General features: G+C 33.5%; 1 protein-coding gene across 3 annotated transcripts in view; it reads left to right on the forward strand.

Annotated features, from left to right (window-relative positions):
• Positions 1-4,899, forward strand: part of LOC126881333 (cholesterol transporter ABCA5-like) — a 230,361-nt gene extending 225,462 nt beyond the window's left edge. For all 3 annotated transcript variants that reach the window (XM_050645556.1, XM_050645555.1, XM_050645558.1), the window contains one exon: positions 4,683-4,899. In XM_050645556.1, the coding sequence (XP_050501513.1) occupies positions 4,683-4,780 (98 nt within the window). In that variant the 3' untranslated portion in view covers positions 4,781-4,899. The remainder of the gene's footprint in view (positions 1-4,682) is intronic.
• Positions 4,900-20,282: the final 15,383 nt, after the last annotated feature.

The raw sequence follows: 20,282 nt of genomic DNA on the forward strand, positions 1-20,282 counted from the left end.
GTTGGATGATGAAGAGAAATACCAAAACAATGGTTACTCTCCCCCTTTTGTGCTACACCTATAAATACAAACGGTCAATATTTCAGTAAATACAGAACAATATCATTAATAAGTCATATTCTCAAACTATTCCTGAAAATAATACATGGTCGTATAAATAAAAAACTGGGAGAAGGTATAGATGATAGTCGCTTTGGGTTCAGAAACGGACTGGAAATAGGAGATGCGTTATTTGCTTTTAATGTGTTAGCAACAAACATGAATGGATATGAATGTGGATTTTTGTTACGTTGACTTTGAGAAAGCATTTGACAAAGTTAGACATGAAAAATTAGTCCAAATTCTAAAGCCAAAAAACGTAGACAAAAGGGACTTACGAATAATAACAAACCTTTACTGGAATCAAACAGCACAAAGTGTAATGGATAACGAACCCAGTCCAGAGATTGAAATCAGGAGAGGTGTTGGGGCAGAGACTTATTATGTCCCCATTACTCTTTAATGTATACATATAGTGAAGCCAATTTTGAAGAAGTATTACTATCTCAAAGTGAAGGAATAATGATTAACGGAAGATCTATTAGCAACACAAGATATGCAGATGACACCGTAATTATATATGGCAAGCTCTGCTGAACAACTCCAACTACTACTAACGAAAACAAACACTTTCTGTGATGAATATCGACTAAAAGTGAATATAAAAAGACCAAATACATGATAATAACTAAGAAAAGAAACATACAAACAAGCATACATTTGGGAAATGTATTGATAGAAAGGGTTGATAAATACAAATACCTAGGAACCTGGATTTCAGAGAAAAATGATCAAACAACGGAATTAAGGACCAGGATAGAAATAGCAAGAAATGGGTTTGTAAAAATAAAAACAGTTCTCTGCAACAAAGACCTTGGATTGGAACTGAGAGTTAGAACTGTGAGATGCTACGTGTTCTCGATATTGCAATATGGACTTGAAACCTGGACATTGAAGCAAGAACACATAAATAAGCTACAGTCGTTTTAAATGCGGTGTTAAAGAAGGATACCTAGAAGTAGCTTTGACACAGAAGAAAACGCACACGGAAGTATTGCGAGGAATGGGCAAATAATGCGAAATAATATACACAAGAAAAATAAGAAAGTGACAATATCTCGGACACGTAATGAGGGAACAGCGATATAAAATGCTAAGATTGCTAATACAAGGAAAGGTCAGAGGGGGAAAGAGTACTAGTAGAAGGAGAGTCTCACAGTTGAATAATTTGGCTTAAAGAAGTAGAAGAAGAGATATAAACCACTACTAGAATCAGGAAACGAGAATGGACAATGTAGAGAATGATCGTAATAGAAACAATAACTACTGCACTATTAAACAATGCGGTATAATTACCAAAATTAAGATAAATCTGTTTTAAGAATTTGTTACACTTACCTATTAACTGTTAGTTAATGATGTTAATATATTTTAGACATTTTCAAACAAAAATTCTAAAAGCAGCAAAACGAACAATAAATTGGAAAACACTGTGCTGATATATTATGTCTTGTAGAATGTCTGTAGAATATTAGAATCAAATTTGGTTTTAATTTTTCAGTTTTATTGCTATAAATTATTGTCTCAATATTCATTTCTACCTAGTGGAGTGTGATTCAGTAAGCTACAGCAAATATAGAGTTAGGAGAGGAAAATTAACCCATTATCTGCCTATTGAAGAGGATGGAACAGCTAGGAGCCACTCTGTTGAACGGCACTTAACTGAAGTACCCATATCACTCGCTGGCGCGTGAACGGCACCTGACTGAAGTAACCATATCACGCGCTGGCGTGTTATCGGAAGCGAATGGGTTAAGAGTTTTTGATATAAAGTTGTTTTTACTGTTTTGATGCGATTTTTCGTTCCTGCCAACAGTTTATTAGCCCATTCGGGATAGAGTTTGACCTTACAACTACGAGTTGCCCCAAATTTTATTTTTATATTGTTTAGAGGGGACAATAGTAGTGTAAATTTAAAATCTCGACTGGATTCCGCCGTTAAGTTAGCCCCAACTTGATTTTAAACGAGCTCCGTTTTCGCTCAATATCTCCGCCATTTTAAACTTTTCGACAAAAATTATATGAACTAAAATTGTTGAAAATTTGATTTTCTATAATTAATTTTGTAACAATCTTTTTTGTGCGGTCGATATTTTCCGAGTTATGGAGGAAAATAGTGACAGTTAGATCATAATTATTGAATTATCTCGTTTAATATTAGCTCTACAACAAAAATGTACCTATACAATATCAAGAAAATCAAATTTTATACAATTCTGATCTCTTTCGGTCTTTTTGGCAAAATATTAATTTAAGGTAGTAGGTAAGTATGCGGCAAAGGCGCGAGCGTAAGACCTAATTGATGTTCTAGCAATGGTTTTTGTTCACTATCTACGCCATTTTCAACTTTTAGAAAAAAATGGTACAAACTAAAATTGTTGGAAATACAATTTCCAACAATTTCTTTTCCACAGTTTTTTTAGGCGATCAATATTTTCCGAGTTAAGGGGGAAAATATGAAAGTGGAGAGAAAGCATAATTATTGAATTGTCTTATTTATTATTAATTTTACAAGATAATTGTATATAAACAAAAATAAAGAGAATTATATTTTAAACAATTTTTGAAACTTCCAATGAAACACCTACCAAACTACATATACTCCATCTGATTTACTTACCGTTGCACGTCATCCGCGTCATAGCCCGTGATGTCACATGATACCAAAACGAAATATTTAGGCGGTAGGTGTGTTTTTTTAGAATCGTTTTGCCGAGTACACTGGAATTACAGCCACTAGACATATTTTATTATATATGCGTAGAAATAATATTTGAAGATTTCTATTAATGTTATCTTAAAGAAATACACAATAATATGTTTCGTTTAATCTGTATACGCTCTGAGCTTCGCTGGTGTCGCTCCTAGCGGACTGCTAATTTAACTTTCACCGGTAATTTTTAAATTTATTATTTAATTGTTATTGCTTAATATTTACAACGCAAAAAAGTAATTCAATTGTAATCGATTTTTTTAAGGTTTTGCTAATCATTTTGACGTTCTATTGATAAAATATGAATTTCTTACTTCGGATACTTTCACAATTATCGTGTAGAGGGCGCTAAGATTAATGGATTAATTTATAATTACATATTACGGAACATTAAAAAAACTTAAATTCAGTATTTAAAACGTAAGTATATTTAAGGTAAAAATATATACCACAGCTTTGACCAACTGATATTTTTTATAATTAATGTTTTTAATTTTAATTTTAAACTAATCACTTTGACATTTATGTCAAATTTCCGGTAAAGGTTTACAGACTTGTCACTACTGGCGCTCGCGAATTTGTAAATATCCCCTCTACGTACGAGCTCACAGCGTATAAATGGGTTATAAAGCGTTTTTATGAAGCACATTTGTTCGGAATACACTGTAACTGTAATCGAACGAAGGTGACATTTTGGCGTAAATTGGTAACATTTATTTGACAGTTGCCTTATGGACACTTTAGATTTGTTTTTATTATTTACTAACATAATTTGTTTTATTATATTTATTGTTTTTATTATTTACTTTAAGATAAAATTATAACTTAATTCTGGTTTTCCATTTCTAATGTTTTTATTTATTTAAATTGAATATTAATTTGTTTTTTTGTATAATCCAAGTTTGCAATACTTATGTGATCTATTTGATTTAAAATGGATTCAGGATTTTTTTATACTTGGGCAACAATATCAACATAGATCTCTGATATAGATAATGACGTGCAACGGTAAGTAAATTAGACAAACTGTAAAAGACATAAATAATAAGTTATATGCCTTAAGTTCATTTAACTTTATTAACTAGTGGGTTTATTGGTTGAGATTGTCTCTCGATATTTTAAGTTTTATGTTATTTATTAAATGTTTTTTTATTTCAACAATTTTTTTTTTAATTTTGGACGCTTTTGGAAGGAATTGATGCGCCCTCGTAGATGCGCCACTGGTTATCTCAAAAAATTATGGGAAATCGCAATTCCAACAGTTTCAGTCCTTACAGTTTTTGTCAAAAAGTTGAAAATGGCCGAGATATTAAACAAAAACAATAAGGGTAAACCATACCGGTCTTACGCTCGCGCCTTTACCGCATGCGTACTACCTTCAATATTGATTTTAGCAAAAAATGAAACAGATCAAAATTATGTAAAATTTAATTCTCTTTATTTTTGTATGGGTACATTTTGGTCATAAAACTAACAATACACGAGATAATTCAATAATTATGCTCTAACTGTCACTATTTTCCGCCATAACTCGGAAAATATCTGCGCACGAAAAAATTCTAATAAAAAAATTATAAAAAATCACATTTTCAACAATTTTAGTTCTTCTACATTTTACAAAAAGTTGAAAATGACGGAGATATTGAGCAAAAATGGTTCTCGTTTCAAATCAAGATGACGGCTAACGCAACGGCGGAATTCAGTCGAGATTTTAAATTTACACTAGTATTGACCCTCACTAAAAATTAGAAGAATAAAATTTGGGGCAGCTCCTAATGCAAAGTTAGGCCTGTTATTCGTCTAATCCGACTAGACTATATAATGTAGTTTTAAACAATGCAGTGGTAAATGATTTTATTTTCTCTTTTAGGTAAGCGTCGATTAAATATTGAAGAATACAGCTTTAGCCAGACAACATTGGAACAAGTTTTCCTAAAATTCGCCCAAGAAGGTGAACATGAAGATTAATTATGTGATAATGGTATATTACATTACTATTACTATTTATTTGAAGACATAATATGTACAATATTTAAATTAATTTATTTGTATTTTCTGTTAATATTAAAGCAAAACAAAAAAGCGTTTATTTAACATTTTCCATCAAATAAACCTTTTCTATCAAATACAACCATGACCGTCCGAATACACAATGACACCAAATCTATAAAAATTAAACGAGAAATTAAACAGGGAGACACGTTATCTCTCAAATTCTTTACGGCAGTACTTGAGCATTGAGCATGCTTTCAAACAATGAATTGGACTGACACGCCAGACACGCCAAAGGAATAATATTGTTGACGGCGAATGGCTCTCCCACCTGTGATTCGTAGACGACGTAGTTCTTTTAAGAGCATACAGTAGCGCGTCATCAATATAACTTGGGAGATAATATCATACCTTTTTTCGTAAGGTCTGCGAAACTTTGGCAACAGTGGTAATCTTTGACATCATCTAAGATCAATATTTTGACAGTTATACTCATAGGCGCGCTAAATGGAAATAATAGAGAACAATTTTGTTATTAGTAAATAAATATTTATAATAATAAACCAAAATGGTTGAAAATTTTGTCAAGATAGGTATTTGCACGAAATAATAATAATAAATAATCATTTCGTTTTGAAGCGAAACAAGCTAGAGCTGTCTCATTTTATTTAGTTTATATAGCGCTAAAGGCACTCTAATAACTTTATATACTCGAAAAATTAACTATAAATAAACACTAACATATACTTTCCTATGAAACAACAATAACGAAAAAAAAATATTAACGAATTTTTAAAATAATACATTACTGCACTGAACAGATATCGATAAAAATAACAGAACAGATAAGAGAAAATCTGACGCAGGTTTGTCAAAATGACAGTCACAATTTCTCTATGATGCCTAATTACTTATTAGGTAAAACATGTTCGATTTCATGTTAGAAATGAAAAATTTAGTAGGTCCAAAATGACATAAAATCTAGGCATGGGATAAAAAAATTTATTTGAAGAAAGTGTATTTTTTTGTTCTTCTTGATGGCGGTACAGGCTCGTTTTTTTAATAATGTTTTTAATTACAGAGTAATTTCCACATACTGATATATTTCTCAAATTGGGTTCTGTACCGCCATTTTTTATTATATTACAATATGTGTGCCAAATATCTCGACAAAATATTCAAAATTACAGCCGCAATCTTGGACCGCGATTCTTGCTACCTGTTGATCGCTACTGTAGCCTCTCAACGGACAACTTAAAAGAGATCAGAAATATGCTTACTGAGTTAGATTCCGCCTGTAAGAAAGTTGGTTTAAACATAAATTTTGGAAAGACACAATACACGACAAACCTAGTCCCAAGCGAAAATCCAAAATCGACTTAAACGAAATACCATTGGTCCATAAATACAGTGTGGGCCAAAGAAAACAGTCCACCTCGATATTTGGCAGTAGTTATTAGATTTGAAGGAAATGGAGAAACAAGTCGATTTTTGATTTAAGGGGGACACATTTTTACGGTACATATATCTGTCATTTGTCAACCCCCTCCCTTCGACGTCCCCCAACGGGCGACGTCGGGGGAAATAGGTAATAGGGGTCGTAGGTAATTCTCTATTCAGTAATATAAACATTAACATAATTATTTATACATTTATTTATACCAAGAAAAAATAATTTAATTAAATTAATTGACTCAAAAAGGAGAATGTATGTAATTTATTTAATTGAAAATACATTTTACTGCTGTCGCAAAACAGAAAAAAATGTTTTTTGATAAATAAACATTGATTTTCACTTAATTTCAATGTTCAAGCTGCCGCCCATCTGCCTCGTGGTAGGTTGAATATTGAATTTAAGCAACAAACAATGTTTATTTATTAAACAAACATTTTTTTCTGCTTTATGTCAGCAGTAGAATGTATTTTGGGTTAATATATTAGTGAATAGAAAATTGAATAACTTTTCAAATGAGCTAACACACGACCCCTATTCCCTATTTAAAAATAAGGGGTGGGGAAGTGGAAGGGAGGGGGTTGACAAATTACAGATGTATGCACCGTAAAAATGTGTCCCCCTTAGATCAAAAATCGACCTGTTTCTTCATTTCCTTAAAATCTAATAAATACTGCCAAATATAGAGGTGGACTGTTTTCTTTGGCCAACCCGTATAAATACTTAGAGCATGAAATCCAAATTGCCAGGGACAATCAAACTGTAACAAGATAGAAGAAGATCTGTTGGAGTGGATGCAAGGAGAGTGATAAACTCCAACAGACGTAGGAAAAAGAAGATTTACTAAGTATAACAATGAAACACAAATAGATGGCTTCTACGTTGAAGAAGCCTAAGTAACTAGAATACTACTTTGCAGTAGTACTTATGTATGGAACTATGCAAATGAAAACAGTATACTTAATAGAGAAAGGGGATGAAAAAATTATGAATAGATAGATGTAACTTGAATGGCTAGCTAAGTATGCAAGAGAATGGCCACTTGACACTCAAGGAAGGATTCGGCCAATTTGCACGCCTATTTTGGCCAGACAGTAAATTAAAGAAAATGACAATGATGGCTAGAAGAGGAGATATTAAGATAATGTTCAGAAATAGATGGAGTAAATATAATACTATAATAGAAATAAAATAAATTTTGGGCGCCAGAAGAGGGCTAACTAGGTTAACGCTCTTCCAGGTATTCTACGCTGCTATAGAGTATATTAAATTTGTAATAAAAGTATATTAAATGTACAAATCTAAAGTAGTAATAAGAGAAAAAAAATATGCACAATAAATGTATATTTATTAAATATAACTACCAGATTTTCACAATCTCTGAGTTAAAACAAGTTACTAGTATGTGACTCTAACATGACAAGAAATGATACTAATGGAAATTTTTTTACAAAATTACTGTAAAAAGGTAATATACGAGTAATTTTAATGAGGTTAGAAAATTTAAATAAGGGTACCTCTAATACAGAAAGTACAACTTACACCTAGGTTAGTAGAACCTTCACCAAATAATAATTGTACGTTTATAATACGTACACCTTAATTAAATACTACCTGATACTATAAATAATATATAAATAACTCAATGTTAGTTGGACAGGCACAAGCCTTTATCTAATAAATAAACCTACGGTTGGATACAACAGATCCTTTTTCTAACTCGTAGTTTATAATAATGACTTAACAAGTGAAACCAAACTCTATTCTAAGGGAATAGAGCCCAGAAGTTTGTATGAATTTAAAAAGTTAAAGTTAAATAAAGTTAATAATTGAAATTTTGAATAATATTTGAAGTTAATTTGAAGAATTTAATTTAAAGTAGACTAAAATAATGAAATAAGTTTAAATAGTTATGTAAAAATGGAAACCAGCATAAAAATAATCAAAATAAGAGTACCTACAACTATTGTAGGGGAAAATATACACTACTATAAATACTACCTGATACTATAAACAATATATAGATAACTCAATGTGAGTTGGACAGGCACAAGCCTTTATCTAATAAATAAACCTACGGTTGGATACAACGGATCCTTTTTCTAACTCGTAGTTTATAATAATAACAAGTGAAACCAAACTGTATTCTGAGGAAATAGAGCCCAGAAGTTTATATGAATTTAAAAAGTTAAAGTCAAATAAAGTTAATAATTGAAATTTTGAATAATATTTGAAGTTAATTTGAAGAATTTAATTTAAAGTAGACTAAAATAATGAAATAAGTTACATAGTTACATAGAAAGGGAAACCAGCATAAAAATAATCAAAATATGAGTACCGACAACTATTGTAGGGGAAAATATCTGAGCTCAGAGATCTTTACCTTAGAGATTGCACAGTATTGGGGAACGCTATCAATTAAATATTATGTTGCTCAAAAAAATACTATAAAAATATAAAGCAGGAAAAATTTGTGTGCAATTGAACTATAAAAAAAATGTACTAAATATCACAAAAAAAAAACAGTCTGTCTTTACTAAGAGCACATCAAATATCCCCAAACAAACCCCTTTTACACAATCTTCGAGTTGAGGTAATGAGCACCCAAGGGTGCTAACTCTCGCTTGAAGCTGTCCTGCTGGAGGTACAGGAGAGGAAGACTGGTGGAAAGCAGCTGGAGGTACTCAAGACTGGTGGAAAGCAGCTGGAGGTACTCAAAAGAAAAAGTAGATGGAAATAATCCAGGCTGGTCGCCTAGTGATTGTTTCTCTCGGAGTGGTCTGGCCTTGGTGTTGTTGTTAGTTGGTTTTAAGATTTCATGGTAGGTGCTAAAAAAACACAGTGTTGTGTTACTACCAATCTACCAATGTCGAAAAAAGAAGCAAGAGATACGAGGAGGTGTTTTTATTCCTATGGGAATAAGAAGAAATAGGTCATTAAGTCCAAAAACTTGAATGACTAGACAGCTCGACCTTTTATCAAGTTGTTATCAGATGACCTTGTTCAAATAACACATGTAATTTCCAATTTAAATACAAAATATAATTACTGTGAAACAATATTTTATTATAATATATACACAGGTATATAGATATATTATACAAGGATGAAATATAGTATGACTAGGCAATGGATACTTATTTGATCATCGTTCAAAAGATAGGAGATCTGTAGACTTGAAACGAATATAAAAAAATGGAGTTTAAATTAGCTCTATTTTCCAACTGAAAGCACAAATTAGCAAAGAATATTCAATTATCTCTAGATGAGTTTGATCCATGAAAATAAACCATAGAAACCATGAAAATAGACTACGTGAAACTTAATTAGCAAATTAGTCAAGGACTTCCAAAATGGCTGAATGAAATTAATAAAATTGTTATTTACCGGGGCGGAACTTATTGTATATATGCTCTACAATTCTTCAAATTCACACTGTTCACTGATGCTGGATAACTTCACTATAATATTTACTTCAATCTTTAATAAAATTGGAACTTAGAATTATAGGTAAATAATTTCGCTCAACGACCCCGCACGCTACTCAAACAGACCACTGGAGAACAATGGCGCGTTCCACGGCCCAAGTTTCTGGCTGCAATCCTTCGTACCCCTCTCCTAATCATTAGCTGTCAACGCGAGGAAACCAATGTTGCCACGTTTAAATGTGACGTCAGCAAGCATTTAACAATTATGTGATTGGTTTACGTTGTATCTTAATAAACATTGAAAGAAGTTAATCCCGAAAATATTTAAATAATATTTTCAATGATTAAATACTATCTTCCCATCAACAATTGATTCTATAAGGGGCGGAACGTCACAAAACGGCCGAACTACAAAGAATAATCACCTTAGCAAATAGAGCTCTATCAGATCACGGTTATTAGATATTTACTACGGTTGTCTTGTCCGACGGTGGTGGGGAGACTTAAATTTTTGACTTTACGTCACAAGTATACACAATCCCATAAAATGATTTTCGATCACTAGTTGTGTATGTGTATTATTTGTGTTATTATTTATCTTATAATATATCCTAGTTTAATTTATATTTTTTATTTGTAACTAGCTGACCCGGCGAACTTCGTACCGCCTTAGAACTAAATAATGTTTAAGAGTTAAATATATACAAATTACCAGAAAGCCAAAATATACTCAAAACTATTGTGTACACTTTTTTCTGATAAACAATATTTTTTTTGGGTGAACGCTTAAATAACGGTTACTTGATTGTTCGTGCCCAGTGGGGAACGGGTCCCAGGATTCATGTACAACTTTTATTAAGATCATCATACAGTCAAATGCATAGTTTGCGAGTCTATAAGGTACATACATACACTGAACCAAAAAAGTACGTAAATATAATGAAAAAAACATTGATTCAAAAACGGGGAACATTAATTTTCGTCCAAAGATCAGCATCATTGGTCCAATGTAACAATGTCACATTAACTAATGCTCAAAAACATTAACTTCTATGAATTAGTACTTTCATTCAATGTACTTTCTAGTGAACTGCTAACTTCAAAAAGGGGACATCTGCATAAAAGCAAATTTTACAGGAGAAGGTAAAAACTAAATAATTATGTAACCAAATCTCTTAGAAACGGAAAACTTGGTATACATGTTCAATATAGCTTTATACATAATTCTGTAAATAAGTTGTAAATAATTTGAAATATAATTGTACAATATTCACATTTTAATGTTGTGTAGAAGTCCCCTCTTTGCAGTTAACTGCAATAAAAATGAAAATTATTAGAAATAGTTCAATTAGATATACATCACATGCCAGAAAAACTTTTATTTGCGATTATCAACATGTAATATAAAGAAAGGAATAGAAAATAATCCATAGTATTAATTATCAACTTGTTGAACAGTGGGCCATTCTGTTATTTCCCTCCAAAATGGGATATTGCCATCGTCGATGAATCTGAGCATTTTTCTAATGTTTTCAACTTTGGATGATATTAATGGGTGTGTTTCAGAGTAAACTAGCGTTGTAAAGGCAAAACTGTCACTTCTTCGGTTATTTTTCGTTATATTTCTGCTGTAAAAGTCCACATTTTGCAGTTAGAGAAATTTTAGCCGCATTTTCAATATACTTAGAATAGACGCAGAAGTCCCCTTTTTGTTGAAAACGATGTGTTTACGTGTAAAAAACGTAAAAATAACAAAAAGTGAATTTATGAAAATTTGAAGGAAGTCCCCTTTTTGCAGTTAGCAGTACATTGATTCAATGTGCCGATCCATTGATTCAATGTAACGATGCATTGATTCAATATACCGATGCATTGATTCAGTGTACCGATACATTGATTCTATAGCAGATGGATTTTCCGCTATAATATATTATTAATATCATTCATTGGTTTAATGTACCAATTCCCAGAAGGAATGTCCATTTTTTTTATTTATTTTGTGAGGTTGAATATCATTGAAGTGTCCAGGGCCGTCCCTGTTTGAAAATTGCAGAATCTTACGAAGTATTGTGCATTATTGGAAACATACAGTACTCCCCTTGAAAAAAAATAATGGTTTCGTCCGAATCTTGCAAAGTAGCATCATTAAAGGCGAGAATCGCGCTGTATTTTACGCGATGCTTTCCTCCAGCTGTGTCTTCAGAGCGAAGCGCAGTTTAGTCCGGTTTTAGATTTGGTAGCGAGAAGATCCGCTCGCCGGTACTCATTTAAAAAGGGAGTTGCCTCTCGCTGGTAATGTGTAGAATTGTCGTTTTGTGAAGCTATGAAGATCTAAATCTGTAGGTGAGTGCTCTAGGAAGATTTTTACCCATGATAATGGATTTGTATGGTAAAAATCGAGTACTCCTATGACTTAATGATGCAGTTCTAGAAGCCGGCATTGTCCTTTGGTTCCTGTCTTATTTATGATGTCAAGCCGTGATTTCACAGAAGAAATGTTTTTCCTGTCCCCTTTTGAATGAACCGCCACTCCTCGTGTCAAAAGGACACTGATGTCCTGTTTCCCGTTCCAGTTTCCCAGAGCCCTTTGTATTATGGAATGCACCCCATCCACACCTGTTGATTGACACCTGAAGATGTTTGTTTTGTTGTGACCTGTGACGATGGATTTTGTTGAAATAAAGAGGTATGAGACGTTTTTTAAATTTTGCTAAATTCCAAGTGGAAATATACTAAAGTTTGTTGGTAAAAAGGTTTAAGTATTTTTATAAAGACATAGTGCTTTCATAGGTCTGTTCCAACCAACAGTCAAAGTAATCAGAAACCGTCAGCAAATAGTTGGCCAGTGCGAGAACATGGTACAGTCATCGGTGCTATCTCCTCCACTCGAGCTGGTTGACTATTCGCTGATAGTTTCTGACTGGTTTGACCGCTAGTTGGAACAAACCTCATGATGAAAATTGTAAGTAAAACAAAATGGCAGTGACTCATGACATCTGTCAAAGTCAAATTGTTGTGTTAAAATAAGTGGGTCAAATTTTATTTGACATATATACTGCCCAACAAGTTTATTTGTAATTGTTTTCTTTGAAATGTTTTAAACCAGTCAAAAGTTTTGTATTTTGTTTTTGTAAGTGTATCTACCATTTTATTTCTGTAACCTTTGGAAAAATACTAACTAGGTTCTAATACAAATGAAATGAGTTTTAGAGTAGAAGAAAAGAAATATGGCATAGAAGCCAGTGTTGAGAAAAAGATTGCCCAGTTTAACCCCAAAGAGGGATCGAAGATGATTGTCCCCCCATTTGGTACCCGTAAGTACGGAATATGTCCAGTAAGTACCCATATGTGAACCAGAGGATTTATTTCCAACGGCGTCCTTTTTGTTAAATAGTAGAAAAATCCTCTAGTCTGAGTAAGTACCCTTCTGTATTTTGTTATGGTAGTTTAGTCTTCTTAACACCCCCTTACCCTCCCTAACGAATCTGCGACCTAGCCACCGCACAACCAATGAGCTGTCGTTCGCATGAAGGTTTGCGTGTCTGCTTCTTCTTCTATTGGCCCCATTTCGACCCCCCCAGTATCTTAGTAGATAGTCTATCCCTGTTCTTATTAGAGCAGACATGTAAAACGCTTCAACTGGCGCCCTAGAACGTGGAGCCTGTACTTTCTTTGACCTCCGTTAGACCCCATAAGCATGCTCCAACTACCATGTCCTTTTAGCCTCCTTTCGGTCTCATTTGTACTACAACTGTTGGGGCAGAGCCCGTACCCTTGGGCGGCCCGATCTCAGTTTGTGGTGCAAGTGTTTCCGACAACATGGAAGCTCGACTCTTGTCTTTTTTGTGTATGCCCACTGTTACAAGTTCAGCTTGTGTACCTGTTCCACTAGTAGTTAGCCTATCTACTAGTCCCCAATGTCTTTAGCCACCCCCACTTAGTGTTACACTTGTAATACTTGTAACGATCACCCTGAAGTTTGACCCCGAGTAAATATCGCACCAGTCTTCCCCAGTAGTTTAGCCCAGATTCCTCTTGTCTTGTCCCCAGAAACTGTTTAATGTCTTTTAGTGCCCCCGAAACTGTTTCAGTCTGTTAGTTCCGATGAAAGATCCCATTTTTGTAGTTTTTGTGGCAGGATGTTAATAATTTTTCCAAAGAGGTGTAAGTATGTACACATTTTATTGTGGTGTTGATTTGGTCATGCTGTTGATTGTATAGGCATGTACCATTTCATACATCATAGTGTATTTAACTTGTAACCCCATATGTATACTGGTATTGTATGTATCGTAGAACATAGTTGTATGTTATTGTAGCGTACTAACTGTATTGTATTGATATTGTACCCATGATGAAAGCATTGATTTGAAATTTTTTGAATATTGATGAAATATATAGACAAACAGCTGAGTAAAAAGTAACGTAAAAATTTTTTTTTGAAAATTTTGGTAAAAGTAACGTTTAAATTTTTTGAATATTGAATCCACTTATAGAGTATAACAGTATGTTGTATTTTTTGCATGTAGTCCTATAGATCAACAGTTTTTTACAGAATAATCGTTTTTTGTGATTTATTGATTTGGTCATTTGAGTAGATGTGTGATGTTGTTGGTATGGTCCGTGTATGAGCTTAGTCCCGTATAGTCTGTGTGAGTTAGTCCCTTGTTTTTCCAGCGAAGCCTATCTCTGTTCGTGTATGTCATGCCACAGGTTAGTTGGAGAAGTCATCCCCTTGAGAAGTCACCCCTTGTAGAAGTAACCCCATGAAGAAGTGAAGAGGGAAACCGTGGAGAGGCCCCTCCACTTGTTCATGAAGAAGTAGAGCCCCTTGTTTTTTTCAAGCAGCCAGGAGAAAAGCTGTCGCTGTTCGAAGATGGCGTTCTCTGTCGACACTGTTTGGAAATAACTGTTTTGATGAAGTGTAGAGGTTAGCCCGTGTAGAAGCCCCCCTTGTCTGTGTTGCCCCTTGTTTTTTGACTAACCTATCTTTGTAGGTGTCAAAAGGATGCTAGAGGTTAGTCGAAAAGAGCCCGTGAAGTAGTAGTTGAAGTTTCCCCCCGTGAATGAAGTATGTCTTTGTATCTGACATGTCACAAGTGTAATGCTCGTGATGAAGGAAGTGTTGTTCAGCTATCTGTGAACACTCCCATTAGTAGTCGAAGCAAGAACTGTCTTATCCCGTGTGAGCTCATATAGGAACCAAGTTTCAATATTGTTTGTGTTTGTAAGCCCCTTGTATGACTAGAAGTCTTTGATAATGTTGCCTGTTTGTTTGTCTATCCCTCTTTTGTCTGAAAATTTTAGAGCCCGTTGTCCCGTGTTGTCTGTTAGCCTGTATTGTCCGTTAGCCCGTGTCAGTGATGGAGTTTGATTTTTTTTTTGGCGAATAGTTAGTTGACCTCTCTTTTGTTTGTTGATTGAATGTAGGCCAAGAGCAGAAGCTGTGACAAGGCTGGTGAGGTTAGGATCTGGTCGCGTTGAGTACAGGTGAGGCTTGCTTTCGGTCGATAAATAGAAGCGGTTGTTCGTCGGAACTGTCATACTTTCTACATGTCCCTTTGGTCTTTCCCTTGTGTGTTGCTTTCATCCCCTGTTTTAAAAAGTCTACCCCCAGTCCTGAGAAATGAAGTCTATCCCCAGTTTTGAAAAGTAAAGCCCAACCCCTGTTTTGAAAAATGAAGTCTATCCCCTGTTTCGAAAAGTGAAGTGTAGCCCTGTTTTGAAAAAATGAACTTTCATGAAAGGCTCTTATATCCTAGATTGGACTGTTGATTGAAAACGTAATGATGTAGTGTTCTCTATATCATGTGTTGCGTTAATTTCCCCTAATCTTGTTTAAAAAGTTTGAAAAATCCCGTTTGAACCCAGTATACTAGTCTTTTTGGTCTTTTGTTGTTGTCACACGTACCCCCCTTGTTAATATTGTCTTGATTTTAGTCCTTGTTGTTGTCATATACCCCTTTGTCTAGCCCTGTTTTGTTTGAATGAGTTGTTGAGGTAAGTTGTTGGTGAGATTTTGTCTCACTGAGGTATTTAGACTGGATTGTCTAAATCCTTATTTTGCAGAACCATTGCCGAAATGTCCCGTGAAACTCGCTAGGTGTTAGCAGAGTTTGGGCAGATGTTTATCTGTCATATTTTTAGTTTTTGAGAACCGCTTGCGGTTAGGCAACGAGGTGACAAGGCTGTGTCTGCCCTGGTGTGTCGCTTGTGTTACTGCTGTGGATGTCAGCGAGGTCCACACAGGGCACAAGTTTAGTTTCTTTCCCAAGACACAGAAACTCTTGTCACCTACAGTTCTTTGTAGAGTCAAGAAACATTTCAGTCTACTCGACTTTAAAGAGTCTGGCGATTGATGGCACGCTAGCCCAATCCCTAACGACTTTTTTGTTTTGTTTAATCCCCACTAGCCATTATCTAAATATTTTGATACTGTCGTCCTGTCACACCCAAGATGTCAATGTTAGATTTTCTTTGTAGTTATCTAAAACTGAATAGATAATCCAGTTTCCTCTCTTCCGAGGAGGCTACACCGAGAGAACAATTTCTTTTCTCCTAAAACACCGATTTCTTTGAGCAATATTTCTTAAAAGTTAACATATCCTATTAACTTAAACACACCGGTTCACATATAAAGAAACGAGTTTTTTAAACACAACTCAATAATTTCTTACAGACAATTTCTTCAATACTAAGAAATGCATTAATGGTTACATTTAATTTTCTTATCCTAAAGTTTTTATTTCTTAAATTGAAAACTACAAATATTTTGCAGTATAAGAAATATAATGTTAAGTTAATCCATATTTATATTTGTGAACAAGAAATTTTCTTGCAATCAAATAAATATTTTAAACCACAAGAAATAATTCTTCTGAAATACCCTCTGTAGTAACTGTGGTTATAAAATAAAAACTTTGTCATTAATGCCGAAATGTTACTTGCAAAGAGATTTTCTTCCACAAAACAATTGCGCAGATTAACTATTTATGATTTAGTCGTCAGTGTTTGTCAAGATGGCGTGATATGTTCATGTTCATATAGATGGATGTTGGATTTATTGGTATATATATCGGGTGTTCTACAGCATTCGCCGTTTCCCGCATCCTATTCGCCATGCTTTTCGGTCACGAATATCTTCCTCGTTGAGTTGTCTACTGTTCATTGCTTTCTCTACATCTTGTATCCATGTTCTCTTCGGTCTGCCTCTTTTTCTTCTCTCGGGTGGTACATACTGGATCATTTTCTTGGGCCATCTTGTTGGTCCCATTCTCTGGACATGCCCGTACCATATTAATCTTTTTTGTTCTATTCTGTCTATAATATCCTTTTCTACTTCCATTCTTTCTTTTATTTCTTCGTTTGGGATATGCTGCAGTTTAGATATTCTGCAGCTTCTTCTAAGCGCGTCCATTTCTAAAGCTTGAAGTCTTTTATTTTGTCGGTCTTTTACTTCCCACACTTCCGAGTTGTACAGGACAATTCCTTCCACGATAGTTTGGTAGATTTTTTTCTTTGTCTGATTTTGCAGTCCTGTACTCCACCAAATGCCATTTAGCTGTTTTATAGCTTTTCTTCCTTGGCTTATTCGATATTCTATATCTTGATCGCATGTGGAGTTTTTGTCAAAAATTGAACCTAGATATTTAAATTCATCACATCCTTTTATGTATTCCCCTTCTAATTCTAAGTCTTCAGTATCACCTCCGACTACAAGGTATTCAGTTTTCTCCATGCTCATTTCCAAACCCCATTTTTGGTACTCCTCTTTCAATTTTCTAATCATGTAACTGGCGTCATCTTTATCAGCAGCAATCACAACTTGGTCGTCAGCAAATAGCAACGTATACAAATAAGAATCTCCTACTGGTATCCCCATTGTTTGGCATTTCCTAGTCCAATATTTTAACACATGTGTAAGGTAAATTTTAAATAAAGTGGGCGACAGACAGCATCCCTGCAAAAGGCCTTTCGAAGTTTCAAAGGTATTTGAAAGTTTCGTTCCAATTTTAATTGCTGTTGTTGCATTAGCATAGAGATCTTTTATTGTTTGGATGTATTTTCTATTTAAAGTGGTTTGTTGTAATACCTCAAACATTTTTCCTCTGGGAACGGTATCGTATGCTTTTTTTAAGTCTACAAATACCATGTGAGTTTCTAGATTTCTAGCAGAACGTTTTTCTAGTAATTGCCTTATGCAGAAAATGTTATCTGTGCATGATCTACCTGCCCTAAATCCACTTTGTTCTTCGGAATCTTGCCACTCCTTTTCTATCCGTTTCTTTATTATTCGTCCGTACAGTCTTCCAACTGAGCTGGTCACACTAATGCCTCTGTAATTATTACAATTTTTTCTACCACCCTTTTTGTATATAGGGGTAGTTATGGAGTTTTTCCACTCAGAGGGCACGCCACTATTGCCTGAAAGGCATCCGTTGAATATTTCAACTAAAATTTCTTTTGCCTGTGTCGTGCTGTGCTTAATGAGTTCAATTGGAATACCTCCGGGACCAGGAGCTTTATTGTTTTTCATTTCTCTTAACGTTAGTTCTAGTTCTCGAATAGTTATATCTTCTAGTTGTTCCAGGTTGTTTGGGGCGATGATGGTTTGCCTTACATATTCCTGTATTATTGGTGATTTCTGATTTATTGGTGTTCTCTTTAAAAATTAACGGATATTTTGAAGGTACGTACATACATAGGTATTAAATAAAAGTAAATTGAGTAATTTAAGATGTAATAAGAATATTGTTGCGTATCCGAATGGTTAAAAAAGAAACATAATAGTACCTTTATATATTTTTTAGGTATAATGATGGACGACTCTGAAATAAAGGAGCTTATTATTCTAACTGGGAAATATGCCACAATTTAAAGCTGGGACAGAATGATATAATATATAGCTTCAGAACAATATTAAGAAAGGAGTTATTAACCAACTGCGGGGCCTTCCAGAAATGGTAGAACTTCATACATGTAAGTACCTTTTTAAAAATGTGTGTACTTATGTATCAACTATAATAGGTTTCTTGAATGTATCGTCTTCTATAAAAATATACAATACAACGCTATATTAAACATGGCGGTTGCAACGCTGAGGATGTTTTCTGTTAATTTATTTGAGATAAAGAAATCAGTTAGTCTAAAAGAAATATACGTTTATGGTTAAGAAATGTTATTGCCGAAAACCGTGAATTAGTTAATATGTATTAAATGACTTAGATGTAAACTAATAATACTTTCCCGTAATAAAATTTCTTAATGATTAGGTATGCTGTCTCTTTCAGATTATAAGAAAATTACATATTATTATGTCTGCTTCAATGTTTTACATTGGTTGTTTTTTCCCTCTTGTTTTAGCTAAACAATGTTTATTGTGCGACTTAATATTATACAGATAAATAATTAATATTTCATTAACAAAAAGAAAAAAATAAACAAAGATGTGTAGGTTAAATAATGCCATGTTTGAACTAAATATGATTGATTATTATTAGTATTAATAGTTCTTATATGGGGCCGTGTATTTGTTTTTTTTTGTATTTCCTAAATTTGTCAAAATAAATATCTATAGATATCTTAAAAAAAAATTTTATTAAAGTAAGTTTACTCTTTCTACATAACGATTTTGTTTTAGTGAATTGCTGATATACAAAGTGCTATTAACAAAAGAAGGAAAATTTGAGGAAGTTGGATTTGCCTCTCCATCCTTTTATTGTTGTGTGGAAGCCAGTGGTTTTAAGAGTGGAGAAAATATTTGTATGTAATAATAACGTTTTATATCTTGTTTTATTAATAAATAATGATTTTACCTTAACACAATGATTTATTTCGCCGTATGTAATATCACTTTATTTTCAAGAAATATTAACTTAACTCTAAATATACGTTTATCTCTGCGAAATATGTTTCTTAACATCAAATACATTAATTATTAATAGTAAAATAATAATATTCCTTACTAAGAAATATTATTGATCAGAAAGAATAGTTTTGTAATGTGTAGAAAATATATTTTTATGACTAATAAAATTAATTAACATCAAGTGTAATTTCTTTATGATAAATGGGTTTGAAGTTTGCCAGAAAGTGATAGTTCAATCATGTTTAAGATATATTTCTTTGGCTATAGTGGAATTTATTTAAAATATTTTAGAAAATTATATCTTACATACAAAGATATACACACACCGGCAAAATTAGCCGAACACCTTAAAAATGGGACATGTTTGATGTCTCGAGTTTCCTAAACCACTGATCCGATTTGAGTGATTCTTTTAGTATGTTATAGCCTTATTATTTAAGAATATCGTTGTAATAATATTGTTGCTAGACAGGTAAATATCATTTTATACCGGGTGTACAAATCATGCTATGTTTTTTTCTTAAAGTTTGGAACACCCTGTGGAATATTCTAGCACATGTAAAATATTAAAATTAATACTCGGTTGTAGATTTAGGCTTTCTTAACATTTTTCTTTTTGATTCATTTACTTATGTGAGATAATAAAAAAGTTATGTGCGTTAACAACTATCCATGTTTTTCATCAATAAATCCTCATAGTAGGGGAGGAAAGTATACTAAATTTGCAGT

This window comes from Diabrotica virgifera, chromosome 3, assembly GCF_917563875.1.
Source record: "Diabrotica virgifera virgifera chromosome 3, PGI_DIABVI_V3a".
Taxonomy (NCBI): domain Eukaryota; kingdom Metazoa; phylum Arthropoda; class Insecta; order Coleoptera; family Chrysomelidae; genus Diabrotica; species Diabrotica virgifera.